The following is an 11,609-nucleotide window of genomic DNA, read 5'->3' on the forward strand; positions in this document are numbered from 1 at the left end:
CCCTGACCTCCCCCCCCCACCTTTAGGCGTCGCCTGAATTGTCTTAAATTTTGCCCTTATTTTTTTATTATATAGAGAGATTAATCATATTACTTTAGATGTTAATCAATTAATCGGTTGTTCATCTTATCAATATAATTCCGTGCTTAAAATATTGGATTAAGAAATCCAATCCACGAATATTAAGAAACTAGAATTATTCTATTTTGCTCTGACCTAAATAATTGAAAAATTACGATTCGTTTATTCATGTTTCATAGAATGGGAATGAATTCATGAAAACCGACAATAACATAAAAAATAATTGTTTAAATAAATTCAATTGTGATTTAAAATATTCTTTCTGAAATTGATTGCATCATCTGTTGTTGAAAAAACTAATTTTGAAACCAATATTCAGGAAAAGTGAAAAAATTTTAACGTTGGGTCAGTGTTGAATTCCATAAATCATTGAATTCAATTTAAAATACACCATCATAGAAATTCCATTCCGAGGCAAATTGTTAATTTATTAGCTAAAATATATTGACCATATTGTGACGAAGATAATTTTCCACTTGTTAGCTATTGAATTCGTGATTTTCAATCGGCCAGAGAAACAGACAACTAAATTTTCTCAGCCCGAGCGAAAAGCAAGACTTCTCGCTGTCATCAGAGATTGCGTATAGAGTTGACTACCCAAGCGAAGGGGCCATTTTAATTGGCAGTAAAGTTTCAGTTGATGTCCAGCAAAAACATGAAATACAACCCAAGTCGACGAGAGTGACTGGCTTCAACTCATTTTGTTGTTATACCGGTCCCCCCCGCCCCTCCTCCCCGTTGATTTTCCATTCTACTCAGAATGTTCCCGGATGCATCATCAACAGGTGAATGTATGTGTCTGCGGAATTCTTCTAGACGAGAATGAGAATATCGTCATCGGATTTGTCCTTTCGAAAAATCTATAAATATCGATTTTCGAAAATTGTCAACAACTCATAAATCAGCGGGTTCGAGAGCTGTAATAGCGAAATTTCATGAATTTTATTTGTTTTAGAAGTAGATAATTCATGATAAATCGTGCACGGAAAAAGATATACCAGAATTGACTTTTTTAATTTTTACCATTATTTTACATCGCTTTAATTTTTTTAACCTAATATTCTGACCCTCTTTTTTTGACCCTAACATTCTGACCCTCATTCCTTCACCATTACATTCAGACCCTCAGTTTTTGACTCTAATATTCCGACCCTCATTTTTTAACCTCCACGTTTTGACCCTTATATTCTCCCACTTAGTGTCCGACCCTTATATTACACTTGAGAGTGTACTTGAGAGTGAAATATCCATCCTCCATTCGAGTATAAATTATATTTGAAGTATATCTTATTCTTAAATCAGGTTTATGCATATACTTGATTCTGATATAAAATATACTCAATTCAAGAACATTTTTTCCTCCGTGTCTGCATTAAAAGTTCTACTTTCCAAATAGTTTGTTTAATAAAAAGGACATGCATTAAAAAAAGAAATTTCGCTCGGATGACTCTATTTTAAATAATTTCAAGATTTTATACCGAAGTTACCATTGGTCATCACCAATGGTTAACCTCAATTTATTCTCTCCACTCGAATACTCGAACGTAGCGCCTCGTAGTGACTCAACTACAAAGTATGGGGAGTTGTGACGTCATTATCCCCTTCGTATGCCATTTTTTTCAGAATTTTCATTACACGAGGTCGGTCGTGCGTGCTACGCACGCGCCTTCTCATCTCCTCACGTAGTGGCGCTTCGGTTTCAGTCTTACGCTTACGCCTATTCGAGATTTTCGAGATATTTCGAGATCGATTTCCTTTCTCGTTTTTACGATAGGATAAACAAAATAACACAGCTGCGGAATTTTTCACGTATTGATCTTCTCGAGGTGCAAAGCTATATTTCAATAACTTTTTCATATAAATAAAATGGACGGAGTATCCCTATCTGTGTGACTGCATTCTTAGAACAATTTTTCTCAAACTGCGGTTACGCCCACGATTTTTTTTTAACCACCTAATTCACTTCCTGATTGCGTTAAGGCCCCTTTTGGAGGCTGAGGAAGATTACGGTTAATTTGTGCTGGGCGGTTGAGCAATCGATGGGATAATGACACTTTTTTTTTCTCGTGCGGAAGAATTTTTGGTTATGTCAAAGCGGTGAGAGGGTCGAACTTCTTGGTAAAACTCGTATCGTGATGTACTGCAGCTGACTTTCTGTATAAGATACGTCGAGCTCCGAGGGCCTGAGGACAATCTCTACTGTATGCACTTCTATCGCCTCGAACGACTGAAGCGATCGCAAGGGTCAAATGACCTTGAGGGTCAAACGTTTTCAAGGGGCAAAGGGTCTCAATGACCCTTGTGATCACTCCACGTCTCTCCCGTTATATTCAGTGAGGATATGTTCGAAAAAACAGACGGAAAGAGGACTTGATGACATAATAATATTTAAGCACGTATTGAGTCATTAATTATCGACATTTATTAATCCGACGCAAAAATTTAATTGAATAAGAGAACAGCGGAGGAGGTATCTCTCTGTATTACAAAAATCCAAATCGACTTCTGGTGATGAAAATTTGGTAATCCAAGATAAGACTCCAAAATTAAGGGTTCGACATTAAGGATCAGAAATAAGGGCCGCAGGGGTCACACAATTAAGGGTCAGGAGGGTCAAATGGGGGTGAAAAATGAGAAATTGAGTTATTCTTCATTAAAAAAAGCTTGCACTTGAAATTGTCATGGCTGAGGCCATGGAAGTGTCACGGCGACGGGCGAAGGACCCATTTTCATGAGAATGAGCCATGACAACGACACCAACGGCGCGGCCGCTTGCGGCGTTAGTATCTTATATAAAGAGTCGACTGTATTTTTGAAACTAACATCCTCTAATTAAATCCTCCAAATAAGCATTCCGGTGATCACGAAATGACAATGGGATGCGTGAGCCTGCGAGCGGCTCTACTTAGTGATGTTTGACGAGTCAAGATGGCAGCTGTTCCCTAAGTCATCAAGAAGGATAGGTCGGACTTCTTTGCGGAGATTCAAACGAGACAAAGAGACTCGTCATGGGTCGAATGAATGAGGGAGAGGGGGAGAGAGAGAGGAAACCTTCAAAAATGCTGGAGATGGCCTTGAGGGGATCGAGACGCCTCGAGATCGGATTCATCCGAGCGCGCCTCGATTTAGGCATCATGCGATCTGTGCATTAACGATGGAAGACTTTATCGACCTCTCGGAACGTTTGATCCTACAATTTTCGGAGGCATTGCGCAATAGGCAACTCATGGGTGCTTATCTACACTCGGCTAGGCTCAATCGTATAGGTGTTGTATTTATTTATTTTTTCCTGGTTTCGCCCCCCGGCGCCGGCTTCTGAGTAAGCAAATTATAATCACAAGACGGATTTTCTGCTTAGAATCATAACGCCCACTTCAACGAATTGTTGGTAATGGGTTTTTGAATAGGTCGAGGTGAGGGAACTTTTTTTTTTCTGTTGAAGACAGGAGATTGGAACGAAATCATTATTTTGGAAAAGACAGTTTGGTGAATTTTTTGCTCTTATCAGAAATCAATTTTCTGTTGAAAATTTGGTCAAAAAATTATTGAAAATGAAAATGAAAAACTATTTTTTTTACAAAAAATCCTTTGACAAGAATTTTATTGTGAAAAAAAATGTCGAATGAAAAAAATCTGACAATTTTTTTTTTGAAATTTTTGTCTCTCAAAAAGAAATATTTTACATTCTTTTCCTTAAACGAAAACCAATTGAAATTTTTAGATCCAGTTATTTACTCTTGTCCAGGATCAGTTGCAATTTTTTATTAAAAAATAAAAATTTGCAAATTTTCATTTTTCAAAAAAAAAAAAATTTCATGTTCAATTCTTTTTCTCGAGAAAAAAAAATTCGAAACCCAAAATCCTCAATAGTTGTATTAGGTCATGAAATTCCCCCACACGTGTGAAGGCATTGGCAGTGAAAAGCGTTTATGGTAACGTGGCACTTGCCTTTTACGAGCCGACGATTACTCAATTCCGTTGGCAACAGTTCAGAAAGCAAAACGAGAAGAAAAAACGCGATAACAAAAAAAGGCAAGAGGTATAGGATGAAAAAAAAAGTCTAATGTGATTGGGGCGTTAGGTCATTGCCAGTGAGCCAAGAGGGAAATGCACTCGGCGAAAAAAAAAAATACCTTTGAAAAGCGGATGAAAAAAGGGATCTAAATGAAGACAGGTTACTTGGCCTTAGGATGTGACCCATATGCACTTACGTAACAGCGACCTTGGGAGCCATGGGACGCGACTCGGAGACACAGGAAACCCAAAAGATCCTTTTTGTTTCCTCTACATTTTTATTTCAACTTGCGATGGAAAAAGGGAACCTGAAATCCACACACACATCCATATACCTGTGCATGTGCGTGCGGTAGAAGTGGTCTAAACGTAAACATAGAAGTGAGTGAAAGAAAGAGACGAAGTAGAGAAAAAAAAAAGAAACCGGTTGGAATTGGTTTGCATTTCGTGACGTAAGACGAATGAAAACAGATGGGAGTTTTGATTCTTTTCGAGTGGTGAATTCATCGGTGATTAATTCTCTTCCTTCACGATTTTTTTCTGAAATTTCATTGATATTTCTGATTTACTTACCCTTCTGGATTTGTCCGTGGTCAGCGTTCATCTTGGCCTGCAACAGGAAATGCTGAGATTACGAAGTAGAAAGGTTATTCTATTGGTGACTGAGGGATGTAAGGAGATCCGAGTGGGTTTTCTGGGATATCGGATTGAAAAGTTGAGATAGTCTTTTGGATCATTCGACCACAATTTCGTCTTGTTTTGATCATAATTCGTTAAATTCTGATTTTAGCAGGAAAAGTCGTAAGACACAAATGTAGAGAAAAAAATTTTCTATAGAAAAGGTTTTTTGACATTTTCTCGTTGCTATAATGGTTAAAGAGATATTTGCAATTTTTTGAATTGTGAATTATGAATTCGGTAGAGCCAAGTCCGGTAGAGTTGAAAGTCTACCGGCGATCGTGACTACTGACCGTTACCTGAATTAATTTATAGATGAGGCAGTGAGGAGAAATTGTACTATTTGTACTCAGGGATAAGTCTACATCCGTCAAATCTACCAGTAACCTATTGTCTGCCAACTCTACCAATTCTACTCGTCCTCTTTATTTCACTTCTATCCATTCATAGGAAGAAAAAAGAGAACCAGTATAGCTGGTAGAGTTGACAGCCGGTAGATTGCTAGTAAGTTTGTAAATCGGTAGAGTTGCCAACCCATAAGACTCGACGGTAGACTTATCACTGGGTAGACATATTTTGATTTAAATTGGCTCATCCGTAAATTAGTAGCGGTTAAGTTGGATAGCGACATAAGAGCTATAGGTCTACCTAAATCTACCGAAATCAATGAAAATCTACCGGCGATCATGGTAGATTTGTTATTTTCATTTTTATGTAGTATCTTCGTTTTTCGATGTACTCAGCATCCGGTAGACTTGTTATGATACGCGTCAACATTGGTAGAGTCGTCCAGCAGAGCCTTGATTAGGGTAGACTTGTTATTCTACCGGAAAATAATTTCTCGCTATAACTCGAGAAATAATGAACCAAAATGGGTCGTCATACTGAGTTTTCCAGCTGAAATTTCCCGAGCTTTCCAACGGCATGATCCATTTTGCCCCACAGACGTTTCGATTGGTTATTGATTTTTTCTTTTTGTAAATATATTCGTCGAATGATTATTCGATTGGGTGATTTTTTTTCCGCGGGAAATGGGAAAAATACTCGGATCTCCTTACACTACCCGTCCTCCAATAAAAAAGGAATATAAACCAACCTCGTATCCCTGCTTGGCACCGCGTCCCGTGCCCCAGTAATCTGCATCCTTTTCATGTGGATTGCATTGCTAAAACAAAAAAAAGGAATCCGATAATTGATAAAAAAAAATATATCACGGAATTAATTAATCTTCATTCGAGTAAATATTAAAATGGTTCCACAATTATCGAGGTGTTTCGAGGAATTATCGCAGATTTGTAACCCAATTATTCATCATAAATATTTCATCAAAGCTGTTATTCAAATTTTAATTCGATAAATGTATGTTAAAAATGGAGATTCCTCCGTTGACATAAAAATTCAACAGTGATTAATCGATTCCAGAGTTCAATCCGAGGGAGTCATTGCGAATGAACAATTAATTTATCATGACAATTGAAAAATTTAATTTTGAAAAATTATGAAATTTTTTTCTCACAACTTTTTAATGGAAAATTACACTGAATAATTCCCATGTGGAGGAAAAATAATTATTATGATTAGCAACAATCTGAATATTCCCCTTCTCTATTCACCCCTCAAATAGAAAAAATAATGCCGCGTACCCATCATCATTCCGAACAAAGTGAATATTCAAAAAGGACAATGGGTAATATGAAACAAAAGGTGAATTTTCATATTTCGTCATCATGAATTGAATAACCCTTTTATTTCAGAGTGAGGAACAAGAAACGACTCTGTGATTTTAATTATTATTTCACACCCTATTTTATTAAGTGTCCCAGGATAGTCTGACTAAACTTGGTAGAAAGAAAGAAATTATTGTTTCATTTTTGAAATGAATATTGAGTCTTAAAGCAGTTGAAAGAAGGGACTTTTGCTCTTTGTCGTTCGCGTTGCTGGTGACTCTGTCTCGGTTGGACCAGTGGAATTGTCACGGGAGGATATTCAGGGGTCAGGGGATGGGGTTACCCCAACTGGCTACAAACTATGCGGGACTTTTGCCATTTACTGGTGTGCAGTCGTTCCCCTCTTCAAACTCCACCCTTTTTGGATTCTCACTCTTTATTTCTCTTCAATGCCTGATGCGATACGATGATATGTAAGTCATGGAATTTGTAAGCGGAAACCAGATTTGTTTGCATTCACTTGCTTCTATTGTTAATTTTTTTTCTGTTTTTTTTTCAATTTTTAATTTTTTTCTTTTTCTTTTTTATCCTTTTTTGTTTTTTTTTATGTCAGTTTGCGTCATTTTTTGACGAGAACGCAAGTTCATGAGAGTCAGAAGGGTCAGAAAAAACGAATAAGATTGAAATTTTTCTGACCCACGTGACCCTCATCACCATTTTTATTTTAATTTTAAAATTTTATAGGTTTTTTTTTATTATTAATTTTGTTGTCCATTTCAATTTTTAAAATTTTCATGGTTAGTACTATTTCTTTTTTCCATTTGCTATCTTCCATTTGTTAATTAAAAATTTATTTGTTATAATAATATTCGTAATTCTTTCATTTATTTTTTTTTTCACAATTTTTGTTTTTTTATTCATCTCAGTTCGCGTCATTTTTTGACAAAAATGAGGTTTATGAGGGTCACAAGGATCCGAAAAAATGAATGAGATTAACACTTTTCTGACCCACATGACCCTTATTATCATCTCATATCCTAATTTCATAATCGTATAAGGCTTTTTCTCTATTTTTATTACTATTTTCATTATTATTATTCTACCTTGATGGTTATATTATCCAGTTTACTTTCATCTTATCCGATTAATCTTCCTATTTCAATTATTCAAAAGTAGTATTCTTCCAAAAACAAGAATCAATAATATCTCAAGAAAAAACCTCCCATCAGCTCGAAAAAACTCCCCACCCAAACGCCGTACGAAAAAAAAACCTCTCAAAATAAAGAAGAGAGAAAAATCCGAGTGAGTGGCAATCGATTGGGCGCGCAGGGGTACGAGCCAATTCTAACCTTAGAGCGATGGAAAAATAAAACGCGAAAAAAATCCCCTGAAAACACCCGGGAAAATCAGAGGAGAATATAAAAAAAGAACGACAAAAATTGGTTTTAAAAAAATACAACGCACGCTCGCTTCTTCCTGTCTGCCACGAGAATAGAACATGGCGGTGAAAATAATGTCTTCCCTGGAATGAAAAAAAAAAATGAAAACAAAAAAAAAGCAGCTCACAAAAAATTCAAGATGGCGGACAGTGCGATATCCGGTTTGAAGGCATCACTCAATATTTTTTTTTATCCCCTCACCCGGAAGATGTGGAGAAAAAAATGGTGTGTCCGCGGGAGAGAGAAGAAATCCCCATTGAGTCGCATCCTCTCTGAAGAGGAAGGAATAGACAAAAAAAAAAAAATTCTTGGACATGAAATTTTCTCACCATGGGGATAAGTGGAGTTGGATGCCACCTGTAGAGGGCAAAAATGGACGTTCCATATTGGGCCAGTATATTTAGAGCACCCCATTATGAGTCTCCCCCCGTTGGTTCACATGTAAGGGGATTTGGAATACATTGAATGTCTTTCGGGTCCAATGCCCTCCCGGTGGAGGACAGCCAAAGGATATCAGTTTCTTTCCGTTTTTGTTGATGACCTCGTTTCCCTTCTCAGGACCCAGGGAAAATCTTGGGCTTGTACCCTTGACTCTCGTCCAATTACTCATGTTTCCAGCGAGAGTTGCTCTGGGGTGACGACGATACAGTGGGAAATTGGTATTTTAGAGGATCAGAAATTCTTATCGATTTTTTTTCTGAATAGGGACACTTCATCGATAATTTTTAATTCTTAGATCCGATCATCTGCGCCGAATGATGCCTGACTTCAGCAGTTAAACTATTCAAATGGTCTTTTCTCATCACAAAAAAATTCAATTGCACAATTTTCATCAAGAATTCCTCAATTCATCTTCCGCCAACAGAAGCTTCGATTCACACAACTACCGCATCGTCCCAATAAGAAAATCAGTTGAATTAGTAAAAAGATTGCTATTCAAGAAATCAACGAACTTTGCCCTTGAAATTTCAATACTCCAGTGACTTTTCATACTTTTCTCATCAACTTCACTCTCTCAATTCACCAGGCACAATTTTCCTCATTCGCTGTGACAACCTGAACTTCCACAAACTTCGAGAATTTTCCGCCCTCGAAGATGCGAGAGAAAAAAGTCGGATAAGTGAATTCTCAGAGAGTTTGTAGATAAAATTATTTTTGTCAGAAAAAGTGTTTAATGAAGTGGTAAACAGGAGAATTCTCTCTCATGTTTCATTTTTATCAGACAGATAATGATTCATCCGAGAAGAAAACTGTCTCTCTTATATTTCTCAGGTCTCAGTTTTCTTGTGATGAATAGCGGTATGTTCGAACGAATTTATGAGTTTTCGATAAGAACGATTTGAAATACATTTTCAAATTCTCAATTTTTCACTCGTCAAGATTGTTTCCCGAAGAAGCTATATGCGCAGCTTCCGGTCTGAATTTTCTATAACTGATTGCTGACTTATAGCTGATGAGTCTATCCCTGAATTCACTGACTTGTTCCGCTTGTGTACATGAGCTATGCGAGATAAGTCGACTTATCTCGAGCAGCGGTCCATTTCGACGAAACAAGTCGACTTATTCCCGACGATTACCCATCGATTGACCGTAAAAAATAAAAACTATAACTGATGCAAAACGAACAAGTGTAATAGTCAAATGAAGAATCATTCAATATGAGAAGATCAACAACTATTTTCTACTGACAATTACCAGAGGTAACGCGTTGGGTTGTGACTCCGTAAGTTATAGGTTCGAACCCCCCTCCAAAAAAAAAATTCAATTTCTGCAAACTTATAAACCCAGTAATTAACAATTTTAAATAATTGCATGGCACTGTTGCATATATACTGCCTACACCATCGCCTAATAACAGTATACTATACATATACATATTTTTTTTATATAAAATTCCCAAAAATCAATTAGTTTCTGTACATGAATCAGTTTAGTTCAGTTTTTGGCTCCGGTACTAGGTGCCCTATACTACTCTCAATATGTACTTCATTTTATATATATGTTCACACTAGTTACTGCAACAAATGTACATTTGTATATACTACTTATTATTCTAGTTTAAGCTCTTCTCTGATACTATGTATTTAACAAGATCCCCCCTGCAATGGGACTGTGTATCTTAAATGCAGAAATAAATAAATAAATAATAATAATAATAATAATAATAATAATAATAATAATGATATATTTTTTTATATATAGAAATCGGCAAAAATGCTGTATAGCACTTGTATGTAGAATATATGCATTTATACGTTTAATATATGCACGGAGAGAAATATTCAATAAAAATTATGTATCTTTTCGTGAGAAAAGACCGAACCGAGCGNCATCACTCGCGTTCGGCTCATGCTGTAAACCCCACACACGTTAAAGACGATATTGCCCCACACGTGCTGAAATATACTATTTCATCACAAGGTCCACAAAGTATTTTCTGACGAATGTGGCTTTGCAGGCCGAGCCGAAGGCAAGGTCTATAATCACATTCGTCAGAAAATACTTTTGGACCGTGTGATGAATGCAATTTTTCGTCAGAAGGCCCGTAAACCGCGATCAAACCGAGCGAAGCGAGGTTAGAATCGCGGTTTACCGGGTCTTCTCACGAAAATAACTATTTTCGTAATTCCGGAGTGAAATGTGGTTGTAGGAAATTTTACGGAACTATCACGGAATTGCCGCCAGAGGGACACGATGTGCAGCTTTGAACTCTTTCAATATAATTAATATGAAAAGGTACCCATGAAAGGAGAATGAAGGTATAAGTCGGCTTAGCTCGCAGGATGATAGTTGAGAATGAAATTCAGGACTTATTCCGTTTTTCACTTGAATAAAAATCAGTAGCGAAGTAGTAAAACAGTACAAGTCAATTTTGACAATTAACCAGTTTTCAATCAATATCTCGGAATCTAAAGGAGATGGCGAAAGTTTCGTAATTACATTTGTTGTAGCACTCAATCGGCTCCACAAAAACGGTTATAACAAGAATTTTGCTATCTCCCTTAGATTCGGAAATATTCCTCAAGAACTCAACTGGGAGATTAGTCGACTTAAACTGTTCAACCACTTCGCTACTGAAAAATAGTTAATTTTTTTTTTATTCAAATCGTTTACGGGGGATATGTAATACAATATATAGAATCGTTTTCCATCAATACCTCATTTTCGGAAAAAACGGACTTATCATCCTTTATCGCTTCGCTACTGAATTCATTTCTTGACATTAGCGTCGACTTTGGCGATTTTGACGATGTGGAGGGCGACCACTGGCGACTAGAACTTTTATTTGAAATATCTGGCAACACTGATTCCAGTACCCAACGGTTCTTGAGTCCAGTACAGCACCATAGCTCTGGATTTCAGTACCGTGATGCTTGAAACCAGAAACTTTTTTTCTCGCTATAGGTTGGAAGGGGAGAACATGTAAAAAAAGGTAGGTGTGCGCTGAACTAGTGGTGAGGCGTTTTTCCACCCCCTGTGGATCGTCAGTGGAGGCAACGAGCTCAAGCCTCTCAGCTCTCCCCCCCCCCATTCCTCCAAACCCCCCTAACGCTCGAAAAAATGTCGCAAAATGGACACATTGGGTAAAATGAAATTTCTTCACTGTTTTCCGATAAAAGAATGATCAAATTTAATGAAACAGTTTTCCGTGCTGATACAAAAGTATATCAATTCAATTCCATCAAATGACGCTTTCAAGGATATCGCGGGATTCAGGGGGGGGGGGGGA

General features: G+C 37.1%; 1 protein-coding gene across 2 annotated transcripts in view; it reads right to left on the minus strand.

Annotated features, from left to right (window-relative positions):
• Nucleotides 1–11,609, minus strand: part of LOC107039676 (zinc finger protein rotund) — a 133,689-nt gene that overhangs the window by 44,530 nt on the left and 77,550 nt on the right. For both annotated transcript variants that reach the window (XM_015259433.1, XM_015259432.1), the window contains exons 3-4: nt 5,870–5,938; nt 4,669–4,720 (exon numbers count right to left, since the gene is read on the minus strand). In XM_015259433.1, coding sequence (XP_015114919.1) covers nt 4,669–4,720; nt 5,870–5,938 — 121 coding nt within the window. The remainder of the gene's footprint in view (nt 1–4,668; nt 4,721–5,869; nt 5,939–11,609) is intronic.

Source organism: Diachasma alloeum, unplaced genomic scaffold, assembly GCF_001412515.2.
Source record: "Diachasma alloeum isolate Michigan unplaced genomic scaffold, Dall2.0 Dall_scaffold_00302, whole genome shotgun sequence".
NCBI classification, from domain to species: domain Eukaryota; kingdom Metazoa; phylum Arthropoda; class Insecta; order Hymenoptera; family Braconidae; genus Diachasma; species Diachasma alloeum.